We start from the raw sequence: 27344 nt of genomic DNA on the forward strand, positions 1-27344 counted from the left end.
ACATTTGATTCCAGGGACTGCTAAGCTAAACCAACATATATGTTTTAAAGGTTTCTTGACTTCAAAATTTGAGTCTAAGGTTATGTTGCTTTGGAAAAGAGGTTCTTCGTTTGTTTCCACAGAAGATGAGAGCTTGTTGCTCCAACAGAGGTATATTTTCTTAGAGTTCTGGACCTACAGTTCAAGATCTGTGCCAAGGCTGATTTCTTCTCCTCTGAGGCCTCACTCCTTCGTAGCTGGTCACCTTCTTGTCCTCTCTAAGTCGTCTTTCTTCTGACTGTGTCCTTACTTCCTGCCGCCTAAGGACACCCATCCTCTAGGATTACAGTTGACTCCACTGGCCTCATTTCACCTCCCCCGTTTCCTTCTTAGAGATCCTCTCTCCAAAGAGTCACAGCCTAAGGCACTGGGACCCAGCACTCCAGTGTGTGAACTCAAGAGGGCAATTATCAGCCTGTAACAGTAGCTAACTAGTCCTAACTTACAAAGTGACAGAGGCCTGTTAGTTAAGAAACGGAGGCTGGGGGAAATGGGGACGTGTGTGTGTGTGTGTGTGTGTGTGTGTGTCTGTGTGTGTGTACAACTTGTTCTTTCACACACAGATTTTTTTTCTACAAAAATGGTGATTTTATTTTCTTATATAATGGTAAATATTTTGGGGGTGTTCAGGTTTTTAAATTTCTCTGGGTTGACTTTACACATCACGATACTAATATACGTTAAGAAGTTCTTCCATTTTCGTCAAACAAAGGGGTCGGATCGATAGGCCATGGCAATACATGAAAATAAAGGTGTCCCCTCCCCCACGCCAAATGTGTATAAAAGCTTAACAGTCTCTGCCTGCTCCACAGGACAGACAATTTGGTTTTAAAGGCTCCAGACCAAAGAACAGCACAGCCCTGTGTCATAACTTCTATAATACAGTTTAACAATATGTTATCAAAGATGTTTGAACTTGAAATTAACGCTGAAGAACAAAACGGTAGCAGAGGAACTGCACAACAAAAAGAAAATCACATAAAACCACTCCACCACTATTTAAAAGCCAAATTTAAGCAATAGTAAAAAAGAAAAAAAATCAAAACAAGATAATAATACAACCTCTGTTTAAAATAACAGCCCTGTCCTGCCTCTTCTTCAGTTCCACTGAATTTTACATATGAACAGACTATATATACTGGATTTTTGGAGAAATGTCCATTTGGTCTGTCACACCCGTCAGGTTCCAGCTCCATCCGCTCATGGTCTATGGGGTTCATTCAACTCCGTGTTGTTTCTGTCTCCGCCATTCTGGGTTAGGTGTAGTGTGTCAAGTATACATCTCTCCCTTTTCCTATACACAGTGCAGAGTATATGGGCATAGGTTACATAGCTTCTCCTTTACTCCAAGTCACCCTCTTTGTCGAAATTCAAAGCGGTATTCGACGGCGTGCAGTAGTTGGGCTTGTCAGATGGTACGTAGCCCAGCAGACACAAACACTTGTAGGAGCCTTCTGTGTTGATGCACTTGGCATTCTTGCAGAGAGACATCCGATTATTCAGCTCGCTGCATTCATTTACATCTGCAATAAACCAAACCACGGGTCAGCTACCCGGAGACATGCAAGTACCATCTGCACCTGAGTGCTGCCCACAGCTCTTGGCCGCATAAACCAGACAGTTTCCTCATTTTTACCACTTTCAATATGCAAGAGAAGCCTTTTGAGATCTTAAAATAGACTACTATGGAGAGTCTAGAATTGTCCTGCGATTCAATATAACACCACCATTTTGTCAGCTTGACATTTTCTATAGACAAGCGACAGGGTGACTGGCGAGTTCGCTGTTTTCATCCACACTGACGGCTTGGGAAGCTGTCTGTTTTCTAGACGCTTCACTCTTTTATAGCTGTTCACATACTCAGGGAAACTATTACTTACTGAACCATCCAACTTTAGATTTAAAAGTCAAAAGAGTTACGCGAACCATTCTGCCCTTTCTTCTATATTTAGCCTCATGGGGGGGGGGTGTAAGAGGCATAGCTTCATGGTACAGTTCTTGCCTAGTATGCATAAGGCCCAGGGGTTCAGTCTCTGCCCTTGAGGGAAATGAAGCAATAAGGATTTTTAAATGGGGAGATAACTCTGCATTTTAGTTGTGATTTTAAAAAAAAAGGCAGGCAGTGGTGGTGCACGGCTTTAATTCCAGAACTTGGGAGGCAGAGGCAGGTGGATCCCTGTGAGTTGGAGGCCAGTCTGGTCTACAAGAGCTAGTTCCAGGAGAGTCAAAGCTACACAGAGAAATCCTGTCTCAAAAATAAAAATACAGAATACACCATTGACTGTCTTCACTATTTTTATGTATAGTTCTGTAACATGACAAATAATTATAACTAATGTATATTTCTAGAACTTTTTTCATGTTCCCAAACTGCCACCCCCACCCATCTATCTGAACCACCTTCAGCTGATCTGAGCCAGTCACAGGGAATCCTAGGGGAAAAGTCTTCCATCAGACACCCTCGTTCTTACCGACACAGGTCATCTTGGCCATATCCAAATGATACCCATCAAAGCAATCACAGGTATAACCTTCCTGGACCCTCACACAGCGGCCATTTTCACAGCCATTGAGGATGCCACATTCTTCTGCCTGTAATTCCTCAAAGCTATTTAAAAAACCTGCAAAGGAAAAGGCAGGGGCCAGGTTACAAGCGTCACCGTCATTCCCTATAGAAAATCACATTATTATTATTATTATTTATTATTATTATTATTATTATTGATCTAGCTTATTTTATATATTTCCTTTAGATGCCTTAAGATTAGCTTTAGAATTTACTATCAAGTATACCCATTATTAAGCATAAAACAATTCAAAATTTTTCATGGGCCAGCCCACTTTTTTAATTTTAATGCTTCATACTAAAATCACATAATGTAGAAAATTATGATGAATTTGAGTTTTGAGGGAAAAAAAAAGCGTGGGTTTGAGTTTTTCTTTCCGATTGGGAAATGTGGGATTTTTTAATGTGTTACGTGAAAATTAAATGTGGGATTTTTTTTAAATGTGTTACGTGAAATTTCAGTAGGACAGACGTCAGGAAGCCTTTGGGGTGGGATCAGTGGAATTCCTAAGCAGTGTCCAGCAGGCATTTTTAAAGTTTGAGGATGCGCAATGGGTGTTGCAGAAACAAAGCAGAGCCCGGCTGGCTGTGCCCTGTGGGGTGTGTTTTCTCTGGCTTCCCAGTGAGCCTTCTACAAAGGCCCACAGGACAGAGGGCATGGGAGTGATTCAAAGCATCTTGATAAGCAGGAAAACACACTATACTTGTGTTTAGGAAGCCAAAAGGCTTTAATAAAGGACGAAACAAAGACACTCTTGTTTGACTCATTTTATACTTTAGACATTTTAACAACCTAAAAACAACGTGAGCAACCATGAAAGTGTTGAGCTATCCTCCTAGAGAAGGAAGTTGTAACTATAAGTAATATAATGGCCTGAGTAAGTACACTGTCATGGGTCACCTCCCCACAAAGGGGCTTTAAAGAAACTACAGTGGAACCTTTAGCATTAGAGGCCCTCTGAGGTAATTCTCCAACGGTACTGCAGGGGGCAGCAAAATGTTGCTATGCAGGGCCAGAAGGTCTTAATTTGCATAGGAACCCTCTAAAAAAAAAAATTAATGCATCCATGAGTGCCCCTGGCCAAAATCTAAAGAGGGAAAGAAATGGGCCATGAAGAAATAGCAGACACATAGTGTTGATATGAGAAGTACAGAAATAAAAAAAAAAATCAAATCTTGATTGAAGTCTTCAAACCCAGTGTATCATAGCAAATCATTTCAACGACAGCAAAAGGATTTCACTGTCCGCAGTAGGAAGGTTACATTTTATTGTAGGAATTAAAATGTGCCATTAACAAATGGAACTCGAGGCGTTCTACAACACACCTTCAGGATTCCAAACCAGGTAGGCAGGCCCTGACCCAAACCTGACCTGGCACCTAGTTAGGTAAATGAACGCAGCTCCATCCAGTAGCCATGCTCACCCTCATTTTTGTGATGCCATGGCCGAGCTGAGTGGCTACAACAGAGGCCGTGTGGCCTGGTCTAAAACATTACCACAGCTAGCCTTTCAGAGAGTGGCTACTGCACTAATGAATTCCAGTTTGGGGAATGCAGCTCAAACTGAAGATAACGGAGACCACACACCATGAAGGTGATGAGAACTCTCACTTAGGTCCTCTTCCGTTCCTGGCTGCTCGGTGTGGTTCTTTCTGTGGCAGAGCCAGGAGTCCTTGCTACCCACCAGTCAGAGAGCAGGGGGGACTGGGGAGATGTTTCTCACATGCAGGCTGTTTAAAGGCCATTGTGGAATCAAAATCGGAGGTCAAAACCCACATGACAACTCCCCACGTGTGACACCAATGAACTGAAAAGGGGTTTTGCGTGCATGTTGGCATCAAAGGGGAGTTCAGGATAGTCCAGCGTGCAAAGTCCTAGAATGTGAACTGTAATGTGGCAAAGGAGACACACACAAATGTGTGGGTTTCAGGGTCTCTTCCAGACTTACCTGTTATTTCTGGATTTGTGGGCTTTCTTTGGATCTGGCTATTTCTCCCCTGTTCTTTTTAAGGAGAAGGTTTACTCATCTCCAGCCCCCACTGAGATGTGCACACAAGCACATAGTCCTGCGGTTGTGGCTGGATTCAGGCCCATTTCATGAAGCGGCTCAGGATCAGGTCTTGTTAGTAAAAAGGCAAGGCTACTAAACACAAGAGTTAGGAATGGGACAGTAGCTATCCTTGGGAAGGCCTGGGAAAGGACAGCAGGAACCTTCTAGAACCATATAGTTCTTGACCCTGGAGAGGGGCTGTATAGGTATGTGGAATGGCAGAACCATGGCATCCTGAGTTCTGCAGGATGATCAGAACACAGCATCCTGTGAAGGAGTCAAGGGTGTCATCTCAGAATTGTTCCCAACTGGCATATACTGATTCTCTCAAGCCGAAGTCACTGAGAAACTGTTTACTTCTGAACATGCTACTCGGCTTGCCCTTTCTTCTTCCTCCCAAACTTCACTGATTCTTCAAAGAGGGAAGGTCTTCACATACTAAGCTGGAAAGCAGACTTGGTCAGGGAGGATGGGAACTGGGGTGGCAGAAACCTGAGTAAACAAATTCTTGGAAGTAACTTTTACCTTCCACTAACTTCTAGGTGCCCCACCCCCCACACTGGTAAGTCTCTTGGGGGGACTGACAGAACTCGCCATCCTATAGCAATATCAGATGTGCCTGTATTGTCATTTATTCATACATTTACTGCTCAGTGTCTAGAAGCCTCAAAGCAGTATGCTCTTGTGTTGTGAAATGTACTTAAACACATAACGTATATAAAAATGCAATTAAACTTCATGTTTTCCCATCAGCACTTGTATTATTGGCTCTTTAGAGTCAACCAAAGAGCTCACAGAAGAACAGAAGAAGAAAAGAGTGTCTGCCTCCCTAACTGTATGTAAGAGAAGAAGCAAAAGAAAAAAAAATTTTTTTTGACTCTGTGGAAATAATCCCAAATGCAACTACAAGGTTCTAGGTGGTACTCCCAGTTAGTTGCTTCTGGAAACAGGTGACAGGATTCCCCCACTCCCGCCCAAGAAAAGACTTCAGTATGTTGCAACTCTGAAGCACCTCTAAAGCCCTAACTTTAACGTCCATGGTCCATAAGGACCCAGCATGTGAGAATGTGGTACAGCTGCTCAAGGGGGGAGCATCCCTTGTGAGATGGGAATGGTCCCTGAATCTCTAGTACGAGGTGGTTTAGCATCTACTCGTCAAGCCAGCCACCATCTTTCATTCTGAATTGCTGGGTTTCCAGACCTCACTCTTCCCAGTTTGAAAGCACAGATGTCTCTCCCATGGCAACGCAGTTTGTGTAACCTTTCCTCACACAGGACCCTCTGTCCCTGTAGGCTGTGGGGCATTTCCTTTCTAGAGGGGACATTATTTTCATTCCTGCCTCCCCCGTGAAAGCTCTGCTCACAAATCCAGAAAAAGCTGGCACACATCACTTCTTACTTAATAAATCCCCTCACAAGTGGATTCTAAATATCCATTTCTGACCAAGAAGATGGGTTTTTTTTTTGGACCACCCACTCTAAAATAAAGATCATCTTGGCATGGTGGACGTTTGTCATTTCCTTGTAGGGAAATGGAACTAGACCATGACTTAATATAAAAAGAAATGATTGAGCTGTAGCAATTATAACAATAAGATCATTTTCATTACTTTAAAGAAAATAAAAACAATTACCTTCATCCCCTGCAATACTTATCTTGGAATCCGGTGATTCCTAGCCAAAGCAACAGGCTCTGTAACCCAAAGGGATTACAAACCCAGCCTGCTGGGTCCTACCCTGATATTCTGATGAGCAGGTTTAGACCAAGACCCATAGATCTGCATTCGGAACAATTTCCCAGGGATCGTATTTTGAAAACACTGAGTAGTAATCTTGATCCACAGCTTAACTTAACATGACTGAATGACTGTGCTTACGGTCCTGAATGAAGTAAGGGTCTGTCTCAGGGCCATACTGTTCACTGAAGTCCACCAACGCATCCCGTCCATATGGCCGCCGTCGTCCCGTCACGGGGATGTTGCACAGCTGTGCATAGTCATCTGAGAGGGAAAGGACATTGTTGGGTTACATTAGACACACACACACACATACACACACACATCACATCACATCACATCACATCACATCTCAGAGCAGTGAGCCCGACATCACTCACACCATCCAGAAGCATCTGGAATGTGCGTGGGAGTTCCTCTGTGGGAGCTGAGCACAAGGACACACTAAATATTAGGGTAGAGTGTAGATTAGGTTCTCAAACAATGACCTGAAAGAGCTGGTAAAACCCATCCTAGAAAACATACAGAGAGACAGACAGACACAGAAGGGAAGAGGGGGGAGAGACAGGGGAAAGAGAGAGAGACAGAGAGGGAGAGGAAGAGAGAGAGGGGGTGGGGAAAGAGGCATCATAGAATGAATCAACAGGCTTCTTGGAAGGGAAGCTTTATCCAATCTTAATATGTGTTATCATAAAAATCTAAGAAACAGAATAGTCCATGTAGTAAGTGAAAAAAATTCACATGTCCATAAGAAAAAGGGAAAGCGAATCATGGGTGTTCTCATAACACTGATATAGATATGAATAATTTGCATTGGTATAGATTTTAAGGTCAATTTTGTTATATGTATATGTATTTCTGACACTGATTAAGGTATTGTGATTGTGTAGTTCATTTTAAAAATGTAATGTATAATTAGAAAAGATAGGTTGTTAATGGATAGTCATAAATAATAGTCAAGCTTGTAGTCATGTTAGTTAGATTTTCTAGATATATAGAGATACATTTCAGTTAGATAGGCATACTTCATATCTTCCAAAGACTACAGAATATGGCATTTTAAATGTCTTAATAACTTAGGACTTTTCATGACAATGAGACACATCTTCACTACATAACACGATACAAGAGTGTCCGCGAAGTCTCAGCTTGAACTGACCAATTGTTCCTCTGACTGTCAGGCACTGTGTAATTCCAGGCCTTATGAATATGATTACAACATGATGGGCATCATAGCGAGGGTGAGCATAGCAATAAGGAATGCCTGATTGCACATTGCTTGCTCCGTCATGTGGTGCTCTAAACATTTAATTAACATTCAGTTCACCAGAGCATTTGCCACTCTGACAGAATTTGTTGTCATCCAAATTTTACTGATGCAGACACAAAAGTATGGAGAGGTCACATCTCAGCCGGTGCCCAGCTGCCCCGGACCTAAAGTCAGTAAGCAGGGTACAGAGCTTTCTTCAAGCGCAGTCTCCTGCAGTTTTTCTGGAACACAGGGCTTTACTCAGCTGCCGTTTCCCCGTAGTCACATCCCCATTCCAAACTGGACCAGCCCAGAATGGTTGGATTCCTAACCTCCACTCCCCAGCCAAGCCATGGAATCTCGGTTCTCCACTCCCAGGGGGCTCCTGCGATTTAAATGCATGCCATGATGTCAGGCTCTTTCCTATACTTAATAGCAGCTGCTTGGAAAATCTGGAGAGAAATGTTTCATGTGCCGAATACATGAATTACAGAAAATGCATTTTCCAAATATAATAACTAGCAGTTGGTGAAAAGCCTGAGTTTCCTAGAAGTTAATTACTCTGCCAGGATGCTACCTAGGGGCAGACAGGTACTAGGCTCTGGGATTAGACTGACAACCTGGCCACAGTCACCCAAGGCAACACTTTCCGGAAGGCTTCTAGTTTGCTTCCTCCTATACACAATTAAAGAAAAACACCGAGTCCGGCAAGAAGGCTCAGTTACTACAGGTGCTTGCCACCAAGCCTGAGGACCTAAGTTAACTTCGGGACCCACATGGAGGAAGAGGAGCACAGACTCCTATGAGTTGTCCTCTGACCTTCATGAACGTACACTGTCTCTTACACACAGTCATTCTTTCCCCTTCTCTCTCCAAATGTCTAACTCTAAGAAAATAGCTGGTGTGACCTGTAAAAGCTTGCTTCCAGCCCTGTATGGAGGGTGAAGAGTCAAAACTCACATTATGGCTAGCACCAGGGAACAGTAAAGCCTCCGAACCCACTGCGCCATGGGAGGGTGCAGGGGAGGAGTCCCACTGCCCCACCCCCTCGCCTCTCGTCCAAATATTCCAGAAACAACATCCAGACCCCAGATGATCCCAACATTTTGCATGAGCCATGCTACGAGATGAAATGTTGATTTCTTTAAGGACATAACAGAGCCAGGAATAAGACTCTTGATTCAAACAACAATGATAACAGTAACAGCAACAACAACAAAACAAACAAACAAACAAACAAAAAGCCAGCTTCAAACAGAACACAACTGTTGTCAGCTCTACCGAATGTTTGAAAAGGCACCAGGGGCCTTCCCTTTGAGAGCAGAATTGTTCAAATGTTTACAAGTTTCAAGAGCTGAGGTCATCCCTCCTGACTTTTTTAAAGTTTACATATATTTGCTGTACATCTTGAAGAGGGAATGTCTTTCAATGTTTTATAGCCAAGCCATAGTGTGATCAAGGGTGGATAGTAAAAGCAAATCCCATATACTCAGTTTGGAAGACACAATCCAGAGATGGCAGAGAGCTCTCCCCTGAGACATCTGTCAGCTGTTAGGGAGCCTCATTGAGACTTGAGGTCCAAGGATGTCAAGTGACACAGAGAGGCCTGGCCAGTGCTGCTTGGCTTTACTCCTGGGCTCTCTTCCACCAAGGCAATGAGGTGGCTGATGGTTGCAAATGTTCGCCCCTCTCAGGGTCAAAGGAGAGACCTCAGGTGGGATTGAAAATGAAGGACAGACAGTGTCCAAAACCAGCTGCCTGGAAGGGCTGCGCTTGAACAACAGTTACGCAGATGTACACAAATTAGGTTATGGGAAAAACATTTTGGATTAATTTTAAGGACAGACAAGAGAAGTTAAACTGTGGCCAGACACAGCTAAGAGTTTCCTAAAGAAGCTTCCAGACTTGACCCAGGCTGGAAAGAGATAGGGATTGGTGGTAGTCTTGAGACCTGCCTGGTCTTTTCTTCCCTTCTGTCACGCATGGCCACTCGGCAGTCTAGGATTCATTGTCCTTTGCAGCTCACTGTCGCTAACATATTGCATGCTAAGCTTCAAGACAGTTTTGATCAGATATCAAAACATTACTTCTGGGTCGCATGTTCTGTCTTTTAGCGGAAGATTTGCACCTCTGATCAACACAGGACAGGGAACGAGGACAGGTCTATTCCTAATCCATGTATGCCATCTCTCCTGCCCTCTGACCATGCCCCTCTCTGGTCCTTGGCCAGGGTCAAAGGTGAAGTGAGAATGGAAAGAACATGGGCTTTGGAGGCAGAAGCCAGAGCTGGAATGTTCATTGTGCCGCTTATTTTCCTAGTTAGCAATTTTGGGCAAGCCTCAGTTTCTATCTGTCACACAAATTGTAAGAATTCTTTACCTGCATGTATGTCTGCTTGTTATATGTATGCCTAGTCCCTGGAGAGGTCGGAAGAGGATATCAGATTCCCTGGAGCAGGAGTTACAGGTGGCTGTGAGCCACTGTATGGGTGCTGGGAATTGAACCTGGGTCCTCTGGAAAAGCAGCCAGTGCTCTTAACCTCTGAGCCATCTCTCCAGCCCCTCCAGAGGGGTAATTCTTATCTTCTTATCTTCATATGTTAGTCACATATGAAAAATGAGATAGTATTACAAATTTGCTCATATAGTTTGGTGCTCCAAGAATATAGAAGTTATTCTTTTTTTTTCTTTCTCTTAAGAGAAATCCAGAAACCTGTATGGAAGGCCTGGAAACAGCTAGCAATTCAAAGAGACAATTGAAAGTGACACAGAAATCTGAATGTCTGAATGGAGGGCGATCTATGGGCAAAGAGGGCTGCAGTAAATTAGAAGGATGGAAGAGCAAATTCCAGGCATTTGTTACTTCCCTTTTGAGGTTATCTGGAGAATTTAATATAGGTGTAGGAAACTGAGTAGAGAAAAAACGGTCATGAACACTCTCTAAGAAGGCAGAAGTTGGGTGATTGCCTTGGCAAATGTGTTTACATGTGACAGATTACAAACAACAGAACTTTATATTAGAATCGCTGATCTCACCACACAACAAGCCTGGGTGCATTGCAGTTTTGGACCAGGTGCACGAGAGCTAGTTCAGAACATTACAACGAGGCACGGGTAAGAGGTCATCTTTGGGATCAGAGTATAGGCAAATCTCTAGCATGTTCTGGCCCATGAGCGTCCCAAGCCCTGAGGGGGCGGCGAGGGGGGGACACTCTAGCTTGGAGTTGTGGTTAGCCCTAGATCTGAGTCACTGCCAGGGTCTAGCGTAGGGGTGTAGGGGACGTGGGTGAATCAGGGCTGGCTGCAGTACAGAGACCAATAGCAGAGCCCTGACGGCTTCCCAGGAGAAGCCAGGAGAACCTCGGCTCCTCTCCTTGCAGCTCACTCTGGGCACAAGCACAGCAAACTCTGTCCTTAACGTCTCTGCTTTACAAAACTTCCTCTTCTCATGCACATGAGCAACAATTAATCATCTAGTGTCAGGTGCTAAGTGCAGAACGATGGTTGGTTCCCTTAGCAGATTCTGAGGGCCCTCCTTTCTGAGCCCCCCTCCCAATCCCGCCGAATGTTTCCATCTGGGGATTTAGCCAAAGAGAAATGTGAAATGAATAGCAAATGGAAATATTAACACCTCAACGGCTCTCCCCTCATGGCAGTCCCCACCTCCCTGGGCACAAATGCTCAGCTCTAGATCAAAGCTATGGAAGGGACACATGGGGTGGCATGGGACACCACCACCACTAAGTGGTCTAAACAGATCCAGGCCATTGGTCACAGTAATTTTCCTGGCACGACAGATTCACACGGCAGATGGTACTGTTTTGATTTCCACTTCAAATGAAAAAATAATTTTTTTAAAAGTACTCCCCTGGAGCCTGTGGGTCTGGAACCCCTGCTGTCAGAAGCAATGGGAAGCATATTACTGCACCCTGGCAGGAAAGCTCCATTCCTGATGACAGACACATCTGCGGGGCTGCTCTGGACAGTCACATGTCACAGTGCCACTCTGGCATCCCAGAATACAGGAGGTAAAGTTTCCCTTGTCCGAAGCAGACTAAATCCAGCTTTTAGAAATAAAGCAGAGGCTGGATTTGGGTTTCCACATGCTGGGACTGAACGTTTTGAGCAATGAAATTTAAACTGTGTCTATGTGAGAAGAGCAAGAAAGGGAAGTTAGGGGTCACATTTCATTCCGATTTCTCTGCCAGGTGTTTTTTCCTACACATTTAAAAAGGCATTATTAATCAATGATGATGTTTAGGAGGGAAGCGGGCATTTCCCACAGTGGCTGCTTAGCCTCAGCGCGATGGAAACTTTCCCTTAACAGAAATGGCAAAGGCTATAACTTTTCTTCTACAGATCATTTTAGACTCTTCCGTACTGTGCTGGTGAAGGAAGGGCACAGAAAGGACTTAGTGGGTAGGGGCAAGAACTGTCCTGCATTGTATGTCTGTCTTTTTCAGAGAATAAATGCTTGCACAGAGATGAGCAGGGAGCTAGCCTGCTTCCAGGAAGTTAAAAAGCATGAAACTGTGATAGGAAATTAGACACATCACACACACACACACACACACACACACACACGTACATGGAAACATAGAATTGCACACACCAAAACAATCACACCCACACACAGATACAGTGGACACACCCATTCACCCCCCCCCCCCAAAATAGCACACACCATAACAACCATGCCCGCACACAGACAATACAGCGGACACACACACACATGCACATGCAAACACAGAATTGCACAAACCATAACAACCACATCCACACACAGATACAGTGGACACACCCACTCAGCTCACCCCCCACATGCATATGAAAACACAAAATAGTACACACCATAACAACCACACCCACACACAGACATTACAGCGGACACACACACACACACACACACACCGAATAAAAGAACTAGAGTCCACAGGCTTAATACCCTTGGATTTCCTTTCTTGTTAGCTGCTTGTCTGGACCCACTTTCTTGAATTTCAGTTCCACCTTCTGTAGAATAAGACTTGGGCCACTCTGTTTTAGCTATATTCAAGTGATTCACTCGTTGCTTCTTTCATTTATACAATTAGAGCCTTGGGGCAGCTTGAACTGGGTGAGAATCACATGGGTAGGGTGGTGTTTAGGAGAGGAGAAGGAAAACCGGAAACCTTACACTTCATCCTGTGACCAGCAAACAAAGAAGAGAAAAGCTAACTCTGAGGGGCAGGAGTACCACAGACAGGAAACAGCCTCTGACTCGGGTGTGAAGGAACATGCCTATAATCCCAGCCCTCTAGAGGCAAAGGCAGGAGGATCAAGAGTTCAAGGCCACCTTGAGCTCTGCACCAAAATCAAAACCAAACCAACTAAACAACCAGACAAACAAGAAGGCGATAAGTTAACACTGAAGGACCCACACCCTGTCTACTGCAGAGAGCATGTGGGAAAAGAAAATGAGCAGCCATGTGCTTGGAGCTCTGGGGAGCCACATACAGCATCTTCTGCGTATAGTTTCACTGAGATCTCAGAACCACCTAAGGAAAAACTGTAATCAGGACTCCTTTGTTTCTGACCAGAACACCAGTTTCTAGCACAGCAGGCCTAAGGCCAGCAGAGGGCTTGGTGTGTGCTCTAACCGCCAAGCCATGTTCTGCTCGCAGCTGCTCTTTTCTGACACCCTAGGAAAATTGCTCCCTGCACTCCCCAGACCACAAGCATCAGGTAAGCGCTTTGTTCTGCTACAAGCATCTGTGGTGCAAATTCCACGGAGAGTCATAACTGTGAACGCCGATGAGCTCAGCTCCGCCAGGGTCGGCTCTATCATTAGCAGGATTTATGTTTATTGAATTTGCTCGATTTATTAGGTGAAAGAGATCAAATTGCTTAATGTTCAATTAAATTGTACTTGTCGAGGACAGGGAAGTAATGAAGTCCAAAGTCTTGGCAGGGTTTATATTCCACGGGACTCCTGTAAGCCATAGCACTTTGAGGAAACTCACAGCCATACACCAGTCAAGCCTGCCCACCCCAAGCCTTCACCTAGGGTCACCTGAGGTCAGCCTTCTAAACACTCCCAGTGTTTCCCATCAGATGGCTGCTAGCTAGCAAGACTAGCTGACAGAAAAGATTGTTGGCTACAAATGCAATACTACTACTAAATAAATAACTTTTTTCAAGAACGGAGGCCCCTTTTGTGTTCTAAAACTCGGATTCAAATGTTTATGTTCTTGTAATAGCATTAAGGGAAGCCACACAGGGAAGCCTGAGAAGAGTGACCGCTGACAGGGATTCCTTACAGAGAACTTAATGGAAGGCGTCCCCCACTTCTTAGTCATGGGGCTTTGGAAAGACACCACTCTGGTTTACTTTCAGGCAGTCTCAAAAGAGACAAAAAGTGGGGTTACCTCTGTTGGGAGATGAGAGGCAAGGCTTAACAATGTAAAGGGGACACGGGGGATGGGTTTCAACGCATTCCTTTTGTTTCTCGGTGAGGATGGGTAAGCCACGTCATTCTCCCTTTCCTGCTCTTGGAAGTTACAATCTACAATGCTAACACATTACGAGAAACAAATATCATCCATAAGGAGTCCATTTGCTTTGCTTTTCCTGATAAAGCAATAAAAATTATTTAGAAAGAGAAACTAAATGTGTATTTAAGGATAAGAACAAGTTCTGACTAACTCACATACTGTTACTTAATACTAAGTAGTTACATGATTATTTGTGAAGATGTATTCCAATCAATTACACAAAACAAAACATCATTGCTTTGCAAGCACCTGGACTTATTTTAAGATCGCCGATTCTGTTTTATAATTTCTTCGTATGTTGCTACTTTACATCACTCTAAAGCGACTCCCCTCTTCCCACAGGACTATTTACAATCAGTGATAATCCTAACAGGGTTCATACTGGCAGTGACTTCATTTCCCATCCTTGCTAGGGACTCGTAGGTTACCAAGTGAGTGACATCTTGTAAAGATGAACCCTGTGCAGCCAACACAATTGCTCAACCCCTCTGCTGGTTCCTAAGACTCGAGGCTCAGGGATGAACATCACAAAGGAGCCAACATGTCAGGAATCCTCCTTACCAAGCTCCATTTTCTTCTTAAAAGTTGGTCCTTTCATAAAAGGTTGACTATCTTTGGTGAACAAAATTACTTCCCTAGGCTCGATCCTCTGCAAATTCATCTGAACACAAGGCTTAGTTTTTAAAATCTGTGATTTAGGGAACTGAATCAGGACCTCCAGCACACTAGGCAAGAGTTCTAGCAGAGTCCCACCTCAAGCCCCCCTCTTGCCCCTAATCTCTAATTGCTCTTTAAGCTTTTACTAGGCACCTTGCCCCAATTACAAGGGACACAATCCATCTGTTGCAGAAAAGACAGTAGATGAACCTTTCCCTGCTGTCATCTACCAAGGCTTGCCTGCGATAGCCAGAGGTTACCATTTAAGAGCCAGTTGCCAGCAGCTAAAAATAAATGCAACCGTATCTCAGTTGAAAACCCAAAGACCAGTTCGCCCGGGACTGTGGGATTCTCCTAATCAATTTTTAGAGCAAATCTCAACCGGCTCCATGATGAAAGAGAAAGGAAGAAAGGAAGGAAGGAAGGAAGGAAGGAAGGAAGGAAGGAAGGAAGGAAGGAAGGAAGGAAGGAAGGAAGGAAAGAAGGAAGGAAGATAACCCATCAACTTGTATATAAAATGTTTGAAAGCCAAACCTACTCAGAATAAGCCTCTCAGCCCAGGTTGGCAGTGAACAGAAACTTTTAGAAACTGGACTTATCATCTCCGATTTCAACATGGAAAGCAGAGGCAGCCGAAGTGGTTACTTTTGAGATCAACCAGAGTGCTTATATCTAGAACCAAGTGCTAGACTCTGATTGGCTTATTTCATCTCCGTGCCTTTATTTTTCTACTTTGGCTTGCTAACTTAGATTTGAATATGACGTCAGTGGGGCTCCTGCCCTTGAATGCTTAGGATTAATGAGTGTAGCCAATGCTTTGCTGGCACTGCAAGCAGTGTAGCCCCTGGGAAAGGAAGCATGGATTAAATAGCCACCCCACCCACCCATGAAACCCAGCCATCCAAATATTCAAGTTTTACAAGTGCTCACATCACCGTGACCTGTGACCTTCTGCTGATCAAACTCTCGCACAGTGATCTGGGATTGTGGTTGGGGACACAGGATCAGCGACTTCAACCAGTTCTTATTCAGCATTTGGGGGCACTCTGAACCTTGCAACAGTGAGGGGCTTCTTTAGCTGGCTTCTCTGGTCCCGGACACTCCAGGAAACTAGGCTCAGAACACAGCTGATTGGTCCACATTTCCAGTGATCTGGCTTCTGCAATTTGGCCTACCTTTGCTCGATCAGGATCTGCTCTTTTTAGACAATCCTTACTCTTAGGCAAACCATGTTTATTTCTCTACTGACATGTTCTAAATAAATGGCTGCAACATGACCATAGCCCCAGTGGGCTTCCTTCTCTATTCCTAATGCAACCACCAGAGCACAGTTTTAAAAGCCCACACTAGAGGCTGCTTCCAGCTTCTCCCTCTTACCTACCAGCCCTGTTTGTACCTGGCCCCATTGTCATTAGCTCCTGTTCGTCCGGCCCCTATCCCGTTAAGACCTTGCTCCCAGGGGACCATAAGCAGCTGGATAGAGTTTGTCTCAGTGGAAGCCACTGATTATAAACATCAGCACACAAGACAGCCACATGATCCTATTTACATGGAGACAGCAAGGACACGTGACTGGGAGAGCACGCTTGCCTCGTGCCTTGGCTCTTGGCTCTCCAATAACTGCCTGAGTCAACCTTGAGTTTCTCTACCCAGTGATCTCTGGTTGCCTAAAATGGCAATTCTACAGTCAATACAGTCAATAAGGCCTGTACTAAGGCTTTATCTAAAGCAAAGCACTCTCTCCTGCTGCTGGAAACTATGGACATCTACTGTGTTTAAAAGATTCATGTAACAGTCTCACAGACACGCTTTGTGATTTCAGTTTGAAATGTATTTGTTTTAGAATTAGGGCCTTAGGTTGAATGAGAATTAAAAGAATTTGAGTAAGAGGATAAATGGTATTTAAATATATTTAGAAATTGAAATTACCTCTTTGTTTCTGAGACAGGCTCTCTAGACCAGGCTGCGTTGAACTATTTTTGTTTTTCTTCTGAGACAGGGTTTCTCTGTGTAGCTATGGAGCCTGTCCTGGAACTTGCACTGTAGACCAGGCTGGCTTGACCTCACAGAGATCCTCCTGCCTCTGCCTTCAGAGTGCTGGGATTAAAGACGTGTACCACCACTGCCCAGCCTGCCCTGAACTTTTCATGTAGGATGAGGATGACCTTGAACTTCAGGTCCTCTTTCTTTTACAGCCTAGTTTTCAGATCACAGGAATATACCAACATGCTGGGTTTATGTAGTGCTAGGGATTAAACACGGGGCCTTGTGCTTGGTAGACAAGCTCCCTACCACCTAAGCTACACCCTCAGCTTCTGTATTTAAGCTTGCATTCTGATATTAATGAGGCTGTTCAAATGTTAAGATGATTTGATTGATTGATTGATTGACTGATTGATTGACTGGTTGGTTGGTTGGTTTTTTGAGACAGGGTTTCTTCGTGTAGCCTTGACTGTCCTGAAACTTGCTCCAAAGACCAGTCTGGCCTTGAACTCACAGAAATCTGCCTGCCTCTGCCTCCCAAGTGCTGAGATTAAAAGCATGCGCCACCACCCACAAATGCTGTGGGCTGCCCTTTCAATACCCGAGAGAAAGCAAGTGGGCAGCATTTATGAAGGAAGAGTTAAGACACTGTCAGAACTTAGATAAAGCAGGAAATGTAATGTCTTCCTGGAGACAGAAAACGAGAAGAAAGTATAAACCAATGTATTTCTTTTTCCTGTTTTTTTTTTTTTTCATTTGTTTTTCAAGACAGAGTTTGTGTAACAGCCCTGGCTGTCCTAGAACTCCCTCTGTAGACCAGACTAGCCTTGAATTCACAGAGATCCACCTGCCTCTGCCTCCCAAGTGTTGGGATTAAAGGCGTGTGCCACCACCACCCAACTATGAACACATTTTCTAGGAAGTTGGCTTTGGATGACATCCTGTAACATAATCAAGTCTAGGTTTTTAAATTTGTAGCTTGAGTACATCCAATGTTCACTCAAAAAGCAACCTTAGACGGTCCTCTCCAGACACAAATCCTCCCTCATACCTCACATATCTTTACGCGGTAGTTTTGGAGCCTGCGGAATGTGCAAAAAGCTTCTTCACCAATGTGCAGTGCTATTGAGGACACGCTAGTTTCCAAACACTGGCACCCTGAACAGTTCCTACACAGTCTTGCACCTGGCACTATTTCTGATGCTCACCTCCCCTCAGAGTCACTCAGCCACGCCCAGCGAGGCACCCTGGTAGAATTGGCATGAGCTAAATCTATTTGCTGGACCGGGATTCAATGATAATCACTTGACACTTGTGGTACTACCCAACCACCTACGCAGTATCACGTCTAATGACTGAGCGCCCCCTTGAGGCAGGTGCTGATACTGCCATTCCACACAGGAGGGAACAGTGCCAAACAGAGGTACGAGCATAATTCACTATTGACTGTTGTTTCACAACTATTGTTTTGTAGAGAGACAACTATTTTGCTTTTGTGGAGGGGTGAGAGGAGGTTTTCTGAGTAAATGCGGCAGTCTCTTCGGTGAGAAACAGTATATAAGCTGCAGCCCAGCCTATTCCACATGGCATATAAAATTCATGGGCACAAAAAATTCAGCCACAAAGAACTGGACCACTTGCCTTCTTGGAATACTTCCATTTTCTATCTACACTCTGTCTACAGGCATGGCGACCACGCAGTTTAGAAGGCCTGGGCTATCTGTCTGGTTCTGCCAATCTCCATTCTATTCAGCTTGTCACTACTTTTCTTGAATCATAGCGCTCAGAATCTGGGATCAAAAGGACAAATGCTTTCATAATGATTTCATTAATATCAGTTCGCAGAGATCCCAATTTCATCTAAAGGCGATCGGAGGAACTCTCCCAGTGCAGTGAGAAGAACCAATCGCCAAAGCAGGGCAGATTCTGGGTCGCCTGAGTAAAGGCGGTGGCCCTCGGCTGCGCTTCCCACGAAGGATGCCCCAAGACGGTTATTAACAGCCTCTGGGAACGTATTTCTTGGAAAAGGCTTTACTCCATGAAGGCTGAAAGGCTTTTTGAAACCATTGTCCAGTCACAGTATTTTTTTAAGCGTCGTCTGGGAGTCAAATGTCTGTCTTCCTTCACACCTCAAGGCTCTTATGCAACGTCTTACACTGAAGGCTTTGGGAGGGTGGGAGGTGCGTGGATGTGGAAATCTCTGGCTCAGTCACGTCTAAGGCAGATTATAAACTATTTTAGCTGGGTGAAACTATATAAAAGCATGTGCTATATTAGAAATTAGGCTATGTCCAACACTTTGGCATAGTTAACATACCACATGCATATTTAGGAGAATATTTGGGATTATGCACCCCAGTTCACAACTGCATCTTACAGTCCAAACACAAATTGTGAATTTGTCACAAACCTTTCGGCCTACCATAGAGTATGTGTTTCATAAATAACAAAATGAAGGAAGAAATGTATGACTTAAATTTCAATGCAAAGTTTAAATTTAATTTAAAAGTGAGACCAGGAAAATGACACACAATTTCGATTTCATCTCAGAAAAATTACCTTTCTTCTTGTCACCTACACGAGGTACATAACTTATATGCAATAATAATCATTCTTGCTAGCATTAAGAGGCATACGAATACCTTATATAACTTAATAACCTATAAAACTTTCTGTTTAGGAAGTGTCCACCTAAACAGGAGGCATTAGGTAACACTGACTAGGACCCTCATGTGTTCTCATCACGTGGCTCTGTGCTATTTATCAATCATTCATTTAAAACTTACATGGGGAAACAAAGCTGACAACCATACCTAGGCCCTGCTTTCTGAGTTCAAGTCTCAGGCAGACATTTCTATTTATTTAAAATAAGATTACTATATATATTCATATATGTATTATAATATTTATATAGTAAAAACCATGTGTATATTGCAATATATATAGTAAAAGCAAATTCAAGTAGTGAAAAGACGATAGTTTCATCAGCAGCCATCAACACAGCTATACATGCAAAGGACAGTTTACCATGTTCTGCATCTTCATATACAATATGGCTTACAGATGACAAGATGGCTCAGTAGGTAAAGATGTTTTCTGGCGAGCCTGATGACCCAGGAAAGACGTGATAGAAAGGAGAAAACTGACCCCTGCTAGTTGTTCTCTGACCTCCATACACACACTGGCACATTGATGCACACACGTGTACACACATGCGAGCTTACACGCATATGCACACACATGCACACACGTGCATGCACACACACATGTGCACACACACATACATACACACATGTACACACACGCACGCACACATGCGCACACACACACGTACATACACATGCACACACGATCAGTAAATGTAACAGAAGTTTGAAATATGGCTTAGTGTTCTCCCTGAGGATGTGTAGCTTCATTTAGAAAATGCCTGCATAGTCTTTCCCACTGTATAGATGTAGCACAACTCATCAGTCAGCTCCGGGCTCGGTTGGTTCCGTTTCCCCTTATTACAGAGCAGTTGTGTTTAGTTTATTATCACCACTCAAGCATGCCTATAGACAAGCTTCCCAGACTAGACTCAGTGACTCGGGTATAGATAGCATCTGTTTCTCCAGATTGTTTCGTTGTTAGACAGAAAGACAACACCTCTATTTGTTGATCGGTATTGAAATATAATTGAAATTTATTTCTTTTGTGCCACTAGTGTTCCCACTGGGACATTAATAGAAACAAAAGCAAATGCTGTTCTGACCAGTACCTGAGCTTTCAAGAGTGCCTCTGAGGGGCTTGTATGTTGTAGTACAACAGACTACCAACAGGGGGTACTCTCCCAACACAGCAGTTACCCCATGAGACAAGCTCCTGAAATGTGAGGTTTTAAGCAAGGACTCTCTCAAGACCTTATGTTCAGTTAACTTAGTACCCGACTCTGTGAGCAATTTATTCACCAGGAGTAAAACTCCTTAAATAGTATAACTGCAAATATAGTGACTCCTGGGGTGCTGTAGAATCTAGGGTTCAAACATGTCTAATTGTCTTTCATGGCTCACAGGAGGATTTTTCTCCATTTGATCACAATACAATATACATGTATAATAATTCATAAGTATGTTTTTCCAAAAAATTAAGTTTACACTTTACTTGGCCAAGAATGATTGGCTTTAAGTCATTAGCCAGTTGAATACACATGACCCACCTTGCTGCCAGTGTGCCTGGGGGGCGAGGCAGATGGTTCCTTACACTCACCGCGCGCTCTAAGCCCTGTCCTTTGCTTGCGCACCACACGACGACACGAAAGGCTACAGCTTTCATTCCTCACTCTTACTTTCGTGCTTTTCTTTTTTTAAAAAAAATACTGGTTTTTTTTTGGGGGGGGGGAATGGGATGCTTGGGATACAGGAAGGGTGGACATGGGAGCAGGGAAGCATATATCTTAATTAAGGGAGCCATCTGAGGGTTGTCAAGAGACTTGACCCTAGAGGGGTTCCCAGGTATCCAGGGAGATGCCCCCAGCTAGTTCCTTGGGCAGCTGAGGAGAGGGAGCCGAAAAAGGCCAGTTCCTATACCCATACTCATGAATATCTTGCATATCACCATAGAACCTTCACCTGGCGATGGATGGAGATAGAGACAGAGCACACATTGGAGCACTGGACTGAGCTCCCAAGGTCCTGATGAGGAGCAGAAGGAGAGAGATCATGAGAAAGAAAGTCAGAACCGTGAGGGGTGCATTCACCTACTGAGACGGCAGGACAGAACTAACAAGAGATCACCAAGTCCAGTTGGAATGGGACTGATGGAACATCTGACCAAACCGGACTCTCTGAAAGTGGCTGACACTGGAGGCTGACCGAGAAGCCAAGCACAATGGCGATGGGCTTGGTCTCTATGACAAGGACGGGCTCTGTGTGAGCCTTGTCAGTTTGGTTGCTCACCTTCCTGGACCTGGAGGGAGTTGGGAGGACCTTGGACTCAACATAGTGTAGGGAACCCTGATGGCTCTTTGGCCTGGAGAGGGAGTGAGTGGGGGTATGGGTGGAGGGGAGGGGAGGGAAGGGGGAGAAGGAGGGGAGGAGATGGAAAATTTTAATAAAAAAATAAATAAAAAATTACATTTTAAATTAAAAAAATAATACTGTTTATTTCAAATGCACTTTGAGTTCTCAGAGAGGGAGGACTTGGGAAAAGATAAGCCAGTTCCAAAAGAATCAAAGCCTGAGTCTGACTCCGCCTGTTGAATGGGGTGTGACAGTGTAAGCTCCCTTTCTTTGCCTCAGAGGCATCTCCTCTTCCAGAAGGAGGCCGTGGTGGTGCAGCTAAGACTGAAGAAATGGTACCTTTCAACAATGTCTGAGTCAGAGACCCATGAAAACCAAGCAGGAAACGTCTAATCAAAGATCCCACATTCTGATAACTACGATCTCCTTCTAGCATGGCATGAAAATTTCCCGTGTCTGCCCTCTCTCTCGTCTGAAATATGGACACCGTGGTTTATTTGGGTTTCGAACTGGTGTTCTTAACAGCCTTGCCTTTCACAGTCTCTTTCCACGTGGCGATAAACAGATCGTATTTGGGGGTTTTCCCAAGTAAGTTCGGTTACTGACATTCTAAGTCTGGACGGCAGCAGAGGGGGAGGAAGAGGTGGCAGCAGTGGGGATAGGGACCAGAGAGGCCTCCGGGGTCAGCACGTGCCCAACACACCGTCACATCCTTCACTTCGCTACAATCTGAAACGTCCTCCTAAACGAGCCTGCTGTTTGACCCCTTTCACTAACTGAGGGCTGACATAACATCCAGAGTGGCCCCCAAGTGAACGGAATGGCACAATGGCATAGCTTTCCTCGCGTGAGTTCCTCCGAGCATAATCCTTCACTCTCCACTCACTTCGCCCACATGTGGTACCAACACACCAGACAGCTTCAGAGAACCGCACAGAATGGGCCACTCCTACAGCCTCCACCTGCCAGGATTCCCAGACTTGCTGCTCTAGCAAGAATTAATGCCTGTGACCTATTGGACCAGAAGTGTGAAGCCCTGTTCCGAGCCAAAGCTGTACTTTACACTGCACTTTAATGCTCGAAGCTGACGACAGGCACTGCAATTTATTCTCCAAATCCCCCAGCACTGTTTCCATCAGCAACGGATCATTCCCCCAAACAGTGCGGCCCTCCTGCAGAAACTGGAAGGTTCTGCGTCTGCCTGGCTGGGGCTGCTCCAGTGTTTGAATTAACAAAGGACAAGGCTGTCCTTCTCAATTGTCCAGAGATGCAGAAATAGTGCCTTTAAGAGGCTCAGGGACAGAGTTATTAGCATCCCATTTTAAAACTCACACATTCTCTGGTTCCTCTGAAAAACAAGGGACTCTCATTGTGAAGGTAAGCTTGAACAGGCTCAGAGGCCTCTTGGTAACCCTGGATCTCACTAGCTATTGGGCCCACCGTGGAGGCCCAGGCCTCAGGGTTTGTCAGAATACAGAAACCCTATCATCCCAACAACCTCGGAATCAGGGCTGGAGTTCAGATGAGACTTCCAGCTCACTGGCTTGTTCTTGACGTTCATAAATCAGCAGTGTAAAAGAGACACTTACATAATGATAGCAATTACTTCTGCATTGGTTGATCACAAATTCATGTTCGGGTGTTAGGAAACCATATATTTTATTAGAGCCTTTGATTTTTATTACATTAGAAAATGCATTTGATTTGAATATATTATTTTAGTGTGTACGTATGTATACACACACACACACATATATATGCGGGGGTATGTTTATATGTATGTGTGTATGCATGCATGCATGTACATATGTATGCATGTATACCATATGTGAAGGTGCCTGCAGAGGCCAGAAGAGGGTATCAGGTCTTCTAGAACAAGAGTTACACGTGGTTGTGAGCCACTTGACATGGGTGCTGAAAACCCAGCTCAAAGTCCCCTGGAGGGTAGAAAGTGTTCTCTCAACCACTGAGGCATCTCTCCAGTCCTGATTTGAAAATCTCTTTTGAAAACCCAGTCAATTAGTATGATTATCAAAGGTGCTTGGCTTGTCAGTCATAGGCAGTAAATGCAGCATCACAAGATCAAGCTGGAGACAGAATTAAGCATGGCTCTACACAAACCCTTCCTGAAAGGTTTATGTGACCATAATCACAGCATAAACCAAACGCCAGAGCTGTAAACAAATTATGCATACCACAGCTACAAAAAAGCAAGAAGACACAAACACAATAGCAGCACAATTCACCCATAAGCATAGGAAAGATTTTCAAATTCTTAGAAACAAGGGAAACGCAAATGAAATAACTATTTACCCACAGGGTAGAAACAATTCTAAAGGGCCGGGGTGTGTGACTCAGGAATGGACTTTGTGTATCACCCAAGATTCCTTTCTCAACACCAAAGCATTCTCTAAAGACCAAGAATGATTTTAAAGACAGAGTATTGCCAGTGGTAGAATGGCGACTTTTGTCCTGGGTATAATTTCCCCAACTTTGCATTGGTAGAAATAATAAGAGTCAGTTAAAAGCGAATGTGCTTCCCAGCCTGGTGCTATAATTGTGGGAGTTTTCTCGCCGGCAGTCCTATAGGTACACACACCGAGGTTCACTGTAGCATTGTTTACAATGGGAAAGTTAGGGCTGAGGCCCAAAAAGGCTGTGAAGGAACGATTGCAATGTCCAGAATGAGATGAGGCTAAATAAACCAGGCCGTATAGATAGAACAGGTTCTAAAACATCACCAATCATAAGGTGCACTTAAGAGAGATGATGTTAAAATGTACAGAGCATGGCTTGTGGGCATTTTAAATGCCATCGGTGTTAACATATACCACCACCACAACAAAGCATTGCACAGACAGGTGGTATTGAGTTCAGCTTTCAATATTACACCACAGATATATAGATGACTAACATAATCTATAATAAATGGATGCATAGCAAAAAGCCTATGGGGCTCAAAGCCCAACTGTCAAGAGTGGACATCTTCAGGGAGTAGAATAAAATGTGACCTGGCAGGTTGAGGGAAATACAACATCTTTGCTTGTTTTAATTCTTTCAGAGTTATGTATTATTATTATATGATGATGATGATGATGATGATGATGATGATGATGGTGATGAAAAACACTGCATAAGAACAAGGAGACAGAGGAGGAGCTGAAGCACAGTAAGGAGACCCAGGTCTGGCTGGATTCACCTCCCTACTGATTTCATTCTTGTCTTCTGATGCCATCCTCGGCCTGAGGCACTGGCCATCTCTAATCACAGGCTCACCTACCCTCACCACAGCCCAGTGAGCCAGAGACGTGAGCCTGTCCTCAATGGAAGGCTCCTGCCCCGGGCAGTGTGGCAGATCCGGCCCCTGGACCCAGCCTTCCCAGTTCTGAGCTGCTATCATTCCCATCTATCATCTTAGGTATTTGCTTTTTTGTGGCTCATTCAGATTATTTTCTTGTTCATGCTACACTGATTTCAAGATATTTCTAAGCAGGGGTGCTACACTTATGAAGAAGTTGAAAGAAATATGCTAATAATTGAATTACCCTAAAATTAATGCTCTTCCCTTCTTGCAGCAATTTCTACCCTCCTGGCTAGTCTGGGAATATGTGCTGGTTATGAACTCCTTCATCTTACTCCAGCATGCTGATTGTCTAGCCTTAACAAGTCCATTTGAGAAAATGGTATACCAAACACTTTCCAGTACCTTCCTTTAAAACAAGAAGTGGCTTTGATAGTCAGAAAAAAAACAAAAAAAAAGTAACCACACAAACCAGCAGCTACCAGACAGCCAGTCAGACAGCACAGTTAGCCACCCCCATATCTTCTAACACCAGGAGATGGAGCAACTGATGCTCATATCCAAAACATGAAGAAAAATCAGATTTACTCATATACTCCCCATTTCTTCTATTCTCTCTCTAATTCTTTCTTAAAATTTGGCATTTATTTATTTGCATGCAAGTGAGTAGGCATGCATGTCATATCACACGTGTGAAGGCACACATGTCATATCACACATGTGAAGGCACGCATGTCATATCACATGCATGAATGTCAGAGGACAGCTTACGGATGGGAGTCTGTTCTGTCTTTCCACCACATTGGAGTCAGGGACTGAACTCAGGTAGTCAGGGCTGTCGGCAAGGGCAATTACCTAATAAGCCAGCTTTTTAAAACAAGTTGAACATGCCCTATTTGAAGTGCCTGGGACCAGAAAGATTTCAAGGCTTGGAGCTGCAGTGGTTTAAATGAAAATGATCCTCAGGAACTCATGTTTGAAGGCTTGGTTCCTAGTTGGTGGAACTGGTTTGGGAAGGATTAGGAGGTGTGGCCTTGTTGGAGGAGGTGTGTCAGTGGGGGTGGAGGGTGAGGCTTCAAAACTCCATACCAGGCTGTCTCCTCTCTCTCTCTCTCTCTCTCTCTCTCTCTCTCTCTCTCTCTCTCTCTCTCTCTCTCTCTCTCTCTCTCTCTCTCTCTCTCTGCCTGCTGCCTGTAGATCAGGATATAAAGGTTTCAGCTCCTACTAAAACACTATGCCTGTCTGGTTCCTGTCATGATGATCATGGACTAGCCCTCTGAAACTGTAAGCAAGCCCCTAATTAACTGCTTTCTTTTATAAGAGTTGCCTTAGTAATGGTGTCTCTTCACAGCAATGGGACAGTAACTAAGGAGATTTTTGGACTTGGGGACCTTTGGACAGACTTTGACAATTGTGCATCTTTAATTCCTGAATCTGAAATGTTCTAAAATCTGAACTTTTTGAATTTTTGGATTAGCATGCTCCAACGGTATCGCTCATATGGAGTTTGACATCAAACTTGAACTCTTCTACCTACATTAATACTTTATAGTCGCTAATGCTTTCTCCACTTCTCTAGTTTAAAAACTGGGTAAGAACAAAATAATGAAGTATCTAAAGATATAAATTCTAAAATGAAAAACACAAAAAATCATGCCTCAGATGGTTAGATTATATTTCATTTAGGTCATTTGTCATTCTTGGGAGAAACAGAATGATGGCTTCAAAAAATCATTGACTTGGTCTGGTCTGCTTTGAAGGCATACCAGGAGGCACAGGTTTATACAACTATATCTTCTTACACACACACACACACACACACACACACACACGTACATATGCAAACACACACACACACACACCACCACCACCACCACCACCACCACCACCATCACCACCACCACGACCACCTATGATGAAATAAGATGCAAGGAGAAAGGTTTTGAGAGAATACCACGTTCCACATAAGAAGAGGAGCACGTGACATAGACCCTTAACATGACCGGACACCAGCTCACCTGAGTCCTTCATGGGACAGAGCGCACATTGCATGCCCCATGCCTCCCCGTAAAGGCAGCAGCACTCTGTGTATGTCGTCTGCTTGCCCACCAGAGGACGGCTACACACGTACTCCTCGCTCAGATGCTCCCAGCACAGATCTTGGTAGACGTCGGTTTCTTCTATTTGCTCTGAAAGGGAAGACATGGGTCCATGACAATTGCAGGATTATTCCTACT

At 44.1% G+C, this 27344-nt stretch overlaps 1 protein-coding gene across 6 annotated transcripts in view; it reads right to left on the reverse strand.

The window, feature by feature from the left end:
- Positions 1-610: 610 nt before the first annotated feature.
- Ltbp1 (latent transforming growth factor beta binding protein 1) overlaps positions 611-27344 on the reverse strand; it is a 384816-nt gene continuing 358082 nt past the window's right edge. For all 6 annotated transcript variants that reach the window (XM_038319233.1, XM_038319232.1, XM_038319231.1 and 3 more), the window contains 4 exons: positions 27126-27296; positions 6533-6655; positions 2511-2660; positions 611-1562 (listed from right to left, as the gene is read on the reverse strand). In XM_038319233.1, the coding sequence (XP_038175161.1) occupies positions 1381-1562; positions 2511-2660; positions 6533-6655; positions 27126-27296 (626 nt within the window). In that variant the 3' untranslated portion in view covers positions 611-1380. The remainder of the gene's footprint in view (positions 1563-2510; positions 2661-6532; positions 6656-27125; positions 27297-27344) is intronic.

This window comes from Arvicola amphibius, chromosome 2, assembly GCF_903992535.2.
Source record: "Arvicola amphibius chromosome 2, mArvAmp1.2, whole genome shotgun sequence".
Classification (NCBI taxonomy): domain Eukaryota; kingdom Metazoa; phylum Chordata; class Mammalia; order Rodentia; family Cricetidae; genus Arvicola; species Arvicola amphibius.